Consider the following 12,820-nt stretch of genomic DNA (forward strand, 5'->3'; position numbering starts at 1 on the left):
ACGTCCATTTCCACTCAGAGGAAAAACAAAGCAGGGCTGGCCCCGCCCTCGGAGCAGGAAAGTCTCCTTCCACCCCCACCCCCTCCCCCTCGCGCTCCCCAAGGAATCAGGGTCTCTGCTCAGAGGGGGTTTCCTGCCTTCCATGACAGGGTCTTCCAGCCCCTTCGGCAGGACAAGGGAGGAGTCCGCCCCTTGGCCCAGCTGCCGGCAAATGGATTTCTGGCCACGCTGTGTGTGGCCCCCAGTTTTTGGGTGTCTTTTGAAGCCTCCCACCCAGCTCCAGCCTTGGGAACAGAGCGCTCAGAAAAAGGAGGAAATGAAGGTCATGGAGGAAGCATCTGGAGAAGCAAGTTTGGACCAAAGAAAGTTCGCACTGAATGAAGAGGCTGTCCAGGGAGGTCGAAGACGTTGCCTGCTTTCTCTCTCATGACCTCCCTTTTCTCCCCGTTCACAGACTAGCTTGGCGACTTCTTTGGAAACAGACGTCACTCTGGATCTGAAACTGAAAAGGAGTCCCTCGCCAAAGGACAACAAGGGGAAGAGGACAGGATGTGTCTGTGGGTGTCTTGTCCTTCCCAGAAATGGCACTTGTTGTGAAATGCTATAGAAGGGAGGGAAATAGACAAGGGAGGGAGGAGAGACAGGAAGGTCTCAGATGCCTCTAAAAGGTGACCCTTCTGACGGGGCTGTTCAAAGAGCGACAGGGCCTCTCTGTAGGCCAGCTCTAGGCCTCTCGTCAATGCGCTGATGCAGCCAGTCAACCGGTCCCTCCTCCCCCATTTGCCAGCACTAGCCGCACTGATGGAGGCAACCCACCCCCATCTGCAGTTGGAGACGAGTGTACAGGCTTAAGGATGGGCCAACAGGACTCACCACCCTGAGACCACCGGAAGCTCTCGCCCAGGCACCCAAGATGGGAAGGGCAAAAGAAGCGTGATGACCCACCCACCCCAGTCCCCCAGAGCTGTTGATGTGCCCCCCCATTCCCTCCTGTCATCTGATGGTGGCAGTCCATTCCACCATTCATCAAGAGCAAGGTAGCCAAGCCCTTCTCCAGAGAATGAAAACGGTTTGGATTCTGCCTTCCAAGGGCTTGGGAAAGGCCTTCCTTTCTTCTGCCTTGCCAGATGGCTGCTTTCTGAAGGAAGGCAAGGAAAACATTCCCAGAAATGGCTGGCAGCCGGTTAGCCGCCTGGGTGTCTCTGCTTCTTTTGGGTTGGGGGGAGGCCCTGGTATCACCAGGTCTTTGCAAGCCCCCTGAGCCCTATACCCTCGTCTACTTTGGCTACAACTACCCCATCCACAGGGCAGGAGAGAGGCCCTGGGGGGGTCTAGAAGCAAAGGTCTCCCTCCACATGGGGGGGGGTTCCCCTAAGAGAATTGATGGAGGCTTCTGTGGCTGGTCTGGTCTTTCTTCCTCCACCACCACTACCACCACCCCCATCAGCCCAGTGATGGGCAGGAAGCTGGGAAAGGCAGTTGGGGGAGAAAGGCCCCTCTTCTTGTTCTCGTCCTCCCCCAACCTGTCCTGCCACTCGTAGAGTGTGCAAGGGATTTTGTGGTCATTTGGGGACGGTGAGAAACGCAATCTGTGCATGCTCAGAAATTCCCCTTGTGACAGCTGAGCTTCACACACACACACACACACACACACACACACACACACACACACACACACACACACACACACACCAGCTGATGGGGTTTGCCCCAGGGGAAGCCCTCCGCTAAGACGAGTCCCCACCCCTTGTCAGCCACACCCGGGCAACGGCAGTGCCAGAGAGTCCTGCGTCTTCCAGTCTTCCCAGCGCTCCCCCCTCCCCGCACTCGCAGGTGGACTGGATCCCCCCCCCCCCAATCTCCCGCGGATTAGGCAGAGAAATGCAAGGAATGGCCGGAATGCGCCACGTCTAGGCGGCGGGCGGGGCAGGCGGGCGGGCGGGCGGAGGGAAGGGGCAGCTGCCCTCTCCCGCAGGTGCCCCTTCAGGTACCATGCAGGGACTTTGGTTGGCGCGAGAAGGGACCGGCAAGCAGTGGCCGGCGAGCGGGCGGGCGCGGACTAGGAGGGCCTCTCGCCACCCACCCCGGACCCCCGCGCCACTACACGAAGAGCTGCCTGCGCAGAGACCCAGCGTCTATTCTTTGATCCTGGACGTCGCTTACTACTAATCCCGTAATAATACGTAGAAAAACGGCGAGGCGGGACAACCCTGGGGGTGCGGGGTTCTCTCCTGTCTCGGGCGCGGGCGGAGAGGACGGAGGGCGAGGGAAAGAGACTGCGGGGGCGTGCAGGGGCGCCCCATTCCCACCAGCCGTCGGGGTGTACCTTTCCGTCGGGGTGTACCTTCCCCGTCGAGGGTCCTGTCTCGGGCTCCCCGCTGCCCCTCCGAGCGCCGCGCACGGGCGTCGCGCTGCCGGCTCCTGCTCGGGCTCCTGCGACGGCCGGACTCCCGCTTCCCCGCCCCGTCCTCGGGCTCCTATTTCAGCGGCGAGGGGCCGCCCCTCTGAGTCGCCCGCCGAGAAGGGAGAGCAGAGGCGGGCGAGCGGGGGGGGGGCGGGAGAGAAGCAGCGCCCGCCACCCGCCCGGCCGATCCCGCCCGCCTGGAGCTTTGTTAGCGGCCCTGCGTGCGCCGAAGCCGGGGGATGGGGGGGGGGAGCGCGCCCCGTGCCAGGCTGGGTCAGCCGCCGCCTTGCTGCAGCTACCCGGCCTGGCCTGACCTGCCACCGGCTGGATGGATGCTCGCTCGCCCGCCCGCCCGTCCGCCCGCCCCTCTCTTCCCGATGGGGCCCTGGGCCGGAGAGGAGGCAGCCCCTGGAAACCGGAGAGGCCCTGCCTGTCACCGGAGCCGTCCGGCCACCGGAAAAGACGTTGGCCTCCCTGAGAGCGGAGGGGGTCGGGGCCCGGAGGGCAGCCGTGGGGAAGGCCCCGGGCCCTGGCAGGATGTGCCCGCCCCCACAGCCAACCTTGGCGGTGGCGCGGGCCCCTCAGGATGGGGCGGACCCCTCCTCTTGGGACGCCGGACGCCAAGCACCTTGACCTGTCGCCCCTCCCCGCTCCCGATGATCCCTGGAGGGCGGCATGAGGAGCGATCCAGCAGGGCAAGCAGGGCCCCGGTTCAGGCAAGTTATTCCAGAGGCAAGGGGCCACTGCCGATAAGGCCATGTTGCTCATTCTTTCCTTCCGGACCTCCCTCGGCGTTAGGCCCCTCAGCCGCCCAGCCTGGCTAGAACGAGTGACTCTGGCGGAACTGGGTGGGAGAAGGCACTCTGCCAGATAGCGAGATCCTAAACCATTTAGGGCTTTATATTTCATTGTTAGGACTTCGAAATCAATGCAGAAACAAATGGGCAGTCAATGCAAGTCGACCAGACTCGGGGAGATATGGTGCTACCTTTTCACCCCTGTAAGAAGTCTGGCTGCCATATTCTGGACTATCTGAAGTTTCTGCATCAGTCTCAAAGGCAGCCCCACGTAGAGCGCATTACAGTAGTCTAATCTGGAGATTACAAGTGCACGGACCAAACAAGTGATGTCTGGGCCACCTGGGTTCAGCCTCAGTCCGAGGCTGCCTAGAGAATCCTGGAAAGTCACCATAAGTGCGAATTGACTGGATGGTCTTTAAAAATTGATATTATTCACCCCAGGGGCCCGTAGCCTTCCAGAGGGAATCCCAAGAGCTGTGGGGTTGCTCTCCCTCATTCCAGGCTTCCCAGAGGCGGATCTGGCTGGCTGCTCTTGGAAACAGGGCAGGGCAGTGGGCTGGAGAGAGAGGTGCTTCTCCCACATGCAGTTAGCTTTGAACCAGCAGGGCGGCTCTTCCGCTGGAAGGAACACAGCCCGTGGCTCTCACCTGTCCTAGTCATTTAGCTGCCTGTTTTTTTCTTTTCCACCACACGGAGAAGATCCAGGCTCCACAGGGCTTTTAATGGATCTCTGCTATCAAGACGGGGGGAGACGATGCACAAGGCCAGAGAGGGTTCCTTCCTGGAGAGGGGAGAGGGCTGCCCAGAGCCCATAAACTCTGCCCAGCCTGTGGTCCCACCTGGCTTGATTCAGAAAGGCAGTCGCTGGGAAAACATCAGTGGGAGGGTGAAAAATGGAGGGCGCCAAGAGGCTGGGCCTGAGACAACCCAGAGCTTTTCTCTTAGCCAGCTTCCTGTCCCGAGTCACATGGTGGGGGAATCTGACCACCTCAAGAAGATTCTGGGCAATGAACAGAGACACACTACGGGCCCAGAGATGGCACAAGGGCCCACCTGTCTGGTCTTCACACACATCCACCTGCAGGGAATTACAGCTCAAGAAGAAAGTTGCAGACTTTCAGCACAACACACACACACACACACACCCTTCTTCCACAATCTGGGAACGTGGGAAGCTGGATACATTAACATCTGGAATCCCATCAACCCCTGCCCTGTGTTGCACAACAGGCTCCATAGCAGAAGGCCGGGGGTTTCCAGAGGCAGAGGACACCAAGCCGCCTCCGCAAGACTTCCAGGAGGGGACAAGGCAGCAACTATATTGAATAAAACCACACACACACACACCACCTCTGAGAGGCTGCCCTTCTTTCTCCTGCAAAAGCCAATCCTTGTTTGCTTGCAGGAAGAGTAGTTGCAGAAAAGCCTCTGCACAGACACAGCTGAGGCAGGCCAGCTGCAGAAGGTGCCAAAGGTGATGCTCACTGGGGCAAGAAACCCACCCACCCACTGGCCAGCTTCCCTGATGCAAGCAGAAGACAACCCCCCCGCCACCTCCCACTCAGAGCACAGTCTCTTTCAAGAAAGAGCCCATGGAACAGGCCACCAGAATGCTCTCCAACTAAAACAAATTTGCTCACAGGGGACCAGCCTAACGAGAGCTCAACATTACATCACCCGGAAAGGATTTCGGGGAGGAGGGGGAGTTCATGGGCCTCTTTTGCTTTCCCTGCTCCTTCAGTCCACTTTACACAGAAAGACCCAGAGCAAACTCTGGAAGCCATCCTGACTCTGCCTCCCCCCCCAGCCCGCCCCATGAATCTCTTCATCTTTGCTACCAGGAAGCAACGTTCCAACACAAGGTCAGCAGCTCCAGCTCTTGAGGGGGCCTGGGTGGGCCCCTGGGCCCAGCGGAGAGCGGAGTCAAGGGCGGAAGGTATTCCAATGAGCGCAGAGTCTGCCATGGCCTTCTGCTGCCTTGGGAGGTTTCAAAGTCCAAGTCATGCCCCTCTCCCAGACGGCTTGAGCTGTTGCTCGACTGGATGATGCCAGGGAGGTGCTGGCCTCAGCCTTTCCCATCCTCTGATGCTGGTGAGCCAAGAGGCCAAGGCTGCTCATCCAGGCTGGAGGTGGAGCGGAAGCCTGCACAAGGAGGGCCAGGCACCCACACGGAGCACAGGTCAGGCAGAAGAGGAATCTCTAAGCACTGGCATAACGGACAGTCAGCTAGTGGCTCTGTGCGAGAATCCATGTCCCAACTGCGCCAGAGGACACCTTCCTAAGGCCAAAGCTTCTCCTTGGCTATAAAGAATGGTTCCCATCACTCCTTGGTCTTTACGGGGCCAAAGCAGGCTGGCCAATGGCTGCTCCCACGACAGCTAAAGCGGGAGAAGTCTATAGTCCACGAGGGGCAACACAGAACCAGCCGTGCCCAGCAGTTTGCTAGGATGAAGGCCCTCACCAAGGTGCAGAGCAGCTTCCCCATGGCCACCCCAGAAGAGGCTACCACTAACTTCCAGGGAAGGGTGCCTGTGCTTGCAAGAGGCCACACGTCTGCATATGCAGCTGTCTTTAACCAGGGAGACCTTGGTTCTGCCAAGGCAACCTCTGGCCCCAGCGACTGCGTGGCTGGCTCCCAGGGCAGCCCCACCCCTTCTCCTCCCAGCCAGTTTTCACGAGAGAAACAACGAACCCGGGACACAGAACATTGGCTCAGTGAATAAAAAGAAGCACAAACCCCACACAGAGACTCCTGTATCCTGTCCTTTGATAGACAAACAGAATCTTTTATGAACAGCAGCCTCCGCAAATCCAGAGCTGGAAAAGTGGTGTTTAAAAAAAAGATGGATGTTCCAAAGACACAGCATTCTGAAACAACCTCTGTGCTTCCCTTGAGACTAAGCCCAGGAGACCAGCAGATGTCCCGAGCTTCTGAAGTCTCTGCTTGAGGCTGGGAGGCTGCCCGGCACCATCCCTCGCAGAAGCTGGGCAGGCAATTTTCGTCTGCGATTTCCTGCCTTCTCCCCTCCCCACCGGTTCCAGCCATCCCTGGTTTCAGTGGAGTGACACTCAGGGCAGGCTCCACTCTGCCCCAGAGCTCAGTGGTCAGCAAGAGCCCTGTGGAGACGCCTCACATTCTCTGGGGCAGCTGTCGTGTCTCTCCTCCTTACAGGACTAGGTCCAGGATCAAGCCCCTGCCACCACCACCTCATCACTCAAGAGCTCCACACACCTCCTTTTAGAATTCTCTTTATTGGATTCAGGGGCAGGACTCCTTGTGTACACTGGAATGTGTTATAAGGCCTAAACTTATTATCTTACAGGGATACAAAACGTTCTTTTAATATCCCCCCATGTGATTTGACAAAGAAAGACCGCTCATTGGATGGTAGAACTAAACTCCATTTTAAAAATCAGACAACTCTTGAATGCAGCTGCATCAGTACAATTCCCCACTACTACCTATGATACAATTAGTCGCACATCCCCCGGATACTTTGAAAAGACTCACATCAGCAAATGAGGCAAGGTAGGAGAGGCTGGTGACTTCTTTAGCAGGTGGGCACAACCAAGGGCCATGGACTGCTCCCACACCCCACCCCTCGCAGGGATTGGAAAGGGGCAGAGAACACGGGTAGCCACTCCCCTGGACAGGTGGGAGTTTCAAAAAAGCCAAAGAAAGAGCTTTCAGGCGAGAGCCCGGAACTGGACGACAAGGAGCTGCCCAGGTGCCAAAATGTCCCCCACACCTTCCATCCCTCAAAGGCCAAATGACTGGCAAAGGGTCCTTGGAATTAAAAAATAAAGGGAGTGCCAGCATCAGATTCTGGAAAGGGACTGGCCTGCCTTGGTTCCCCTGCCACGGTGGAGCTTTCTAGGGCCTCACACTGGCCTTTTCGGGTAACTGAGGCCAGGGGCAACACCTCCACTCTTGTCAATGTCGGTGACCAATAACAATGGGGGAGACCCTGGGGGTCGGGGGGGGAATCAATCGAAGCACAGGTGCAGCATGCCTCAGGATCCATCCAGGAGGAGCCTGCCTGGCCAAGCCAGCTCTGCTAGAGAAGCAAGTAGTCTCTCCCTGCCTGACGGACTGTGCCCTCAAAATGCCAGAAGAGGCAAACTAACAGGTCTGGGTCTCCCAACACAGGAAGGCTGGACAAGCCCCTCCCAAGAGGCCACAGCCTCGGTCTTGCTTGCTGTTCCCCCGATGCAAGGATTACAGGATCTCGTACTTGTCCACAAGGAAGGTGGTCTCTTTGGAGAACCTCACCGGGGTGTTTCCATCAACCTGGGTCACTTTGGTAACCTGCAGAAAGAGATCAAAAGGTCACAGAGATCCAGAAAGCAGCCCCTTCCAGCCGCAGAAAGAAGGGCAACCCGGGGGGGGGCACGCAAGAGGGCCCAGGTTCTCACCCCCCCAAAGCCAAGAAGGAAAACCCCACCACAGGAAGCCTGCCCGCCTGCCCTCTTTGTTCCTTCCAGGCTCACCTGGATGTTGCAGTAGTTCTTCTTGGAAACGAAGGAAACGTGCACAGGGAAGAAGTCATTGGGCTGGCCGACGATGCTGAACTCCAGGCTGCCGCTCTTGTTTTTGGCATCGATCACAGGCAAGCACCACTCCAGCACATTCCGCCGACTGTTGTGGCGGTACTCTCCGTCGATCTCTCCGATCACGGGAGCCCCCACGCCAGGCCTAGGCCAGAAGCAAGGAATCAGCACACTTCTTCCCATGCGCCCATCAGGGGCACCCAGGCTGGTGGCTGAGCAAAAGCTTAGCTGGCGGGTTGTGGGAAAAGGACCCTGGGGAACAGAGACCCCCTCCTACTCACGGCAGAGGGATGGCGATCACCACGTCATTCAGCTCCAGGCTCTCCTCCTGCAACTCATACTCAATGTTGACGTCACAGCCGCTGCCGCTCTCCGAGGGCCAGCAGTTAACTGAAGAGAGAAGCCCCCGCCCTACCGTTAGTTCTATCACTCCACCCCATCCACACAGGGCTCTTCCGCAGGGAGGTGGACGGGCCCAGGGGCCCTACCCGTTCCCTTCAGCTGGGGTTATCTACGTGGCCCCCATTCCCTTATGGGCTGCACCCTCCTACTCACTTGTCAGGGGAATAGAAGACTCCTCTGTCGTCTGTAGCCTCCACTTCAGTACCCCCACATCGCTGTTGATAGGGAAGGACTTCTCTGGGTTCTTCAGGCCTATCATGGACTCAGCTGTAAAAAGCTTCTTGTCCACATTGGGGTGAGTCTGAAGAAGGGAAAAGGGGGGGGGGGGGAAGAACAGGATTACAAATTCAGCCACAAAACCCCAAACGCCAAATATTCCTCTGCCCTCTTTGTTGGCCACCACTTAACTATGCTTCTTGCTCTTGACAGGCTGTGAGGGTAGGGGTGATGCAGGCTAGAAGATGATCCCACCAGCCCCACTGCTAATAGGCCCTGATATTCCAGGGTGCAAAGTATCCTTGGGAATCTAGTGGTATTTGCTGGGTTATGCTTTTCTGCTACTTCAGACCTTTTTTTTAAAAAGGGGGGGGAGTAATTTCTCTACAGAAACAGCAAAACAGAGAACAGATAACCCCTGGAGGCTCCTTAAGCAAGGCCAGATACGAGCCAACGATGCCTCCCGCTCGGCCTATGTCCTGTACTTGGGCTTGCAGCTACATGCTCCCAAATTCTCAGCCAACATATACCTACCTGGAGCTGCACTCCCTTCTTGTCCTCATTCTCAACATGGATACGAATGCGGGCAAACTTTTCATCCAGGATCCGCAGCATAATCATGCCATGAAGCTCCATGTTCTGTAGTCCTCCATCCCGGCCGCAGGTCAGGGAGATGGTCTCTTCTATTTTCATGTGCACACTAGATATGAAACCACAAGGGTCACGACACAAGCAGTGGGGCGGGGTGGGGGCACATACCTTTCCTTTTACATCAGCCACAGAATCACTCAAAGCACGGGGAAGACTCTGGGACCCCTCCCCAAATACAATGCAGCTCTGTCCAAGTAGCACACCTTTCCCTGAGTGGGCTATGCATCACTCCCACCTCTCATGCAGTGAACAGCCAATCAAATGCAGTGGCTGGAGCACGACTCGGGTGGAAATCTGTACTCGGTCATAAACCACACTGGGTGACCATAAGCCAGTCCCACTTTTTCATCCTGAAATACTTCACAGAGTTGTTGTGAGGACAGCGCAGGAAGGAAGTGAACCTCATATACCACCTTAAGCTTACGCCACGCAAGAACGACTTAACAAATGTATAAACAGTAACCCCAACAAAACTCTGAAGATCTCACTTTCCACTGGCATGTACCCCAAGATGGCCTACTTCAAAATTGAGACATGGCTCTAGGTCTCAGGAAGATCCTCCAAGATCCTCTCCCACCCCTCCCGAAGAAAGGATTGCACTGGGTACTCAAAGACCAAGGAATCACCCCAAACCTCAGCTGACACGGAACAGAAACTCCTACCTCTCCAGATTGATGGGCGGAGCGAGGACTGCAGCTGCATCCGAAGACCGCTTCCCCACAGAAGAGGTGACTATGTTTTCTCCTTCTGATTTCAGCTTGTCCACAAAATGATCCACTTCCTTCCCTTTGGCCCCGAGCTTGAGTGCCTTGTTGGAGCCGGATGGCCTGAGAGAAGAAACCACAGCCCTTTGGAAACTTTCCTTGAAACCTGGGACACGGCCAAGGAGAGACCACCGGACTGCGCGTGCAACTTCTGCTGTGGGAAGCCAACACACACCCCCTTGCCTTCTGAACTGGCTCTTCAGAAATCACACACACAAGCCTAGGTCCTGTTACAGCCACACCGCTGATGCTTTGCAGCCAGTAAAGTGCAGAGTTCAGCTGAGCCACAAAACTACAGCCTAACAACAAATGATCCTTGGAAACACCCTGCTGCCAAGATGACTGCTTTGGAAAACAAGAGCTCAGGCCAAATATCAGAGCCCCCTTTCTCTCTCTGCGTTCACACCAGTGGCCTCGTGTCTCATCTCTTCCCTCCGGGAATCCAAGCAAGCTAAGTGACTTCTTTACCTGGCTGGGACAGGAGTCACTTTCGGTTTCTCAGTCTCGATGATGGTTTCCGTGATCATAGCGGCTGTAGAGCCTCCAGACACAGCAGAGCTGCCAAAGCCACCAAAGCCTGGAGCTTTGGTTCCCCGGCGTTCGGCATCCCTGCGTGCCTGCTGCAGTTCCTTGGCTTTCCGGCGCATCTCAGCCTTGGCCTCGCGCTCTTGGGTCTGGAAATTAAGGCGGGGGGAGGGTAAAAAGGGAAAAAATATGAACTGCCATGTCCTAAAAGCAGCACAAGGAAATTGGAAGCCTTCACCAAAAGTTCTAGAATCAGAACATTTACGTGTTTACGCAGACATACATAGGGCACAAAAACCTCTTGGCCTACCTCTCGGACGGCTCTGAAAACTTTTTCCTCATGGGAGTCCATCTCTGTGAAGGTGCGGATCTGGGCCAGGTTGACATTCTCCCGGTAGCCAAGGGCAACAATCTCATCAAAGGCAAATATTAGATCGAAGCAATGTTCGGAAATCTCAGTCTCCTCCAGCACTCGGCAATATTCAGGAATCTGGATGGAGACAATGAATGAGAAATAGGAAGTGTTTTCTTACTGCTTTAGACAATTACACTATAAAGTTACAAAATAACAGAACCAACTCAATTACATTGTGAATCGCCACTGAAAAAACATGCATGTTTAGTCTGCAAGTGTATATTTACTGAAATGTCTTTACAAAGAGGCAAAATGTATCTATCGATAGAGGCAAGCACAAACACTTCTTCTGAATCTGCCAATTGCCTTTAACAAGAAACTGCTACAGCAGCTTCCACCCTATTACTTTAAAAGGAAACAAAAACACCTTTTTCTTCAACACTTCCTCTCTTTTTCTTGATAGAGCTCTTAATTTTACTATAGACAGGACAGTCTACAATCTATTAGCAAGCTTATGTAACAAAAAGACACCACCCCCATCCCATGCACACACGTACAACACACACTACAGACAAAATGGCAAGGTCTCTTTGCGCAGACCAACACTCTCAAGGCCTTCACCTGGATCACATCAACCTCGAGGCCCAACCAAAAAGCCTGTGACTATAAAGGGCCATTCACTTTCCCTTCTAGGAAGTGAGGCCCTTCCCACATATCCTTCCACGCCAACAGTAATCCAACCCCTCACTGTAGCTCCTGCAAACTGAACACGGCTGAGTCTGAATTGTCATCCTTGGAGAGCATCTGTACGCCTTACCCAACCACGAGTGCAACAGGCACCCCCCAGTGCACCGCCCCTCTCTGCGCCAAGGCACATTTTGCCACAATCCTCACCACTCTGGAGAAGAGCCGGAGAGTTTCAAGGTCCTCCAGAATGTTGCTGTTTTTGGTGGTGATCAGCACCATGTACAGCTTCTCCATGGGCTGGTAGACATAGCGCACGCTCTCCGTCTCCACAAAGGTGTGCTGCTTCCCCGTGTTCATGAGCTTCGGGAAGGCTGCCAGCAGCCCCTCAATGCGCGTCCGGGTCATCTCCACAAACTGGCGGGAGACAATGGCCTTGCCGGCTTTCGTGCAGACGGCTGCTGCCAACAGCACCTGTGGGGGAAAAGTCGCCATCAGCTAGCCTCCCTCCTCCATATCACCAGCTTCAAAGACTGGCAAGCCGCTTTTCTGCAGCTTCTGTCAGGACAGCACTCAGTCAGGCTCCCTCTCGGCTACTCTAGGGGTTAGAGGTTCAAGCCAACACCCCACAGTCGGCCTAGGAAGGAACATAGGCAGCCTGAGACACTGGGGGTGGGGTGGGGTGGGGAGCCTGAGTGCAAGAGCCCGGTCTCCCTGGACAGCAACGGCTGGAGCTTACAATCTGCCCCACCCAAAGCCTGAGGTTAGCCCCTCACCCCGACACCGGCGGCCCCTTAAGTAACCAGGGACACCCAAGGCCCGAGACACCCAAACAGGATCGTAGCTGGTAAAGTAGCCGGAACTCCTAAAAGGCCTTTGGAGCTCCTTCTGCTGCCCAAGGTGTCCCCTACCCGGTGGAGTCCAGGGCTCCGCTGTAGACGAGCTCCTGGCCGCCCCCACACACACACACACACACAGCCCCTCCAGAGGCTTCAGGAGGCCTCCAAATCCTATTCCGGGAAGGGAGGCAGGCACGGACCGCGGTCCCAGGCCAAGCGCCACCACCCGGCGGGCCAGCCCCGGGAAGGCGGCGGTAGAGCGGCCGGGAGGGTGCCTTCCACGAGGCGGCAAACGGAAAGGCCCCGGTCGAGGGGTCAGTCCCGAAGGGCTCCGCCGCCCGTCGCCAGCGGTGGCCAGGGAGGCAAACCCACACCGCCCTTCGGGCCCCGCGCTTCTCCCTCAGGAGGCCGCGAAGCAGGCGCCCCGCTCCCTCCCTCCCTCCCTCCCCCGGTGTCGCTCACCATGGCGGCGGCGGCGGCGGCGCTCCCCCGGTGCCCGTCTGCCGCTCCGGTCCCGCGGCCTCGCACACAAGATGGCGGCTCCGAGCCACGTCTCCCAGCCGGAAGTGGCGTCACCGCGCACGGTCGCCGGGGCGCTGCCGCCGGAAGGGGGCGCTGCGTTGCGAGGC

General features: G+C 56.7%; 2 protein-coding genes across 13 annotated transcripts in view; both read right to left on the reverse strand.

The window, feature by feature from the left end:
- Positions 1–2,484, reverse strand: part of PHLDB1 (pleckstrin homology like domain family B member 1) — a 31,812-nt gene extending 29,328 nt beyond the window's left edge. For 7 of the 12 annotated variants that reach the window (XM_078379540.1, XM_078379544.1, XM_078379538.1 and 4 more), the window contains exon 1: positions 2,327–2,483. The gene's annotated coding sequence lies outside the window, so the exon portion shown is untranslated. Of the gene's footprint in view, positions 1–2,326 lie in introns of all 12 variants that reach the window. The other 5 variants (XM_078379547.1, XM_078379545.1, XM_078379537.1 and 2 more) reach the window with 3 other exon arrangements.
- A 3,956-nt stretch (positions 2,485–6,440) lies between these two features.
- Positions 6,441–12,785, reverse strand: ARCN1 (archain 1 coat protein complex I subunit delta). The gene is made up of 10 exons (XM_072979422.2): positions 12,654–12,785; positions 11,563–11,826; positions 10,624–10,803; positions 10,257–10,462; positions 9,687–9,851; positions 8,908–9,073; positions 8,311–8,458; positions 8,037–8,145; positions 7,696–7,900; positions 6,441–7,513 (listed from the first exon to the last, which is right to left on the reverse strand). Exons 1-10 carry the CDS (start codon positions 12,654–12,656, stop codon positions 7,424–7,426), a joined length of 1,536 nt encoding a protein of 511 aa, XP_072835523.2. The 5' UTR covers positions 12,657–12,785; the 3' UTR covers positions 6,441–7,423.
- Positions 12,786–12,820: the final 35 nt, after the last annotated feature.

The sequence above is a fragment of the Pogona vitticeps genome, chromosome 8 (assembly GCF_051106095.1).
Source record: "Pogona vitticeps strain Pit_001003342236 chromosome 8, PviZW2.1, whole genome shotgun sequence".
Taxonomy (NCBI): domain Eukaryota; kingdom Metazoa; phylum Chordata; class Lepidosauria; order Squamata; family Agamidae; genus Pogona; species Pogona vitticeps.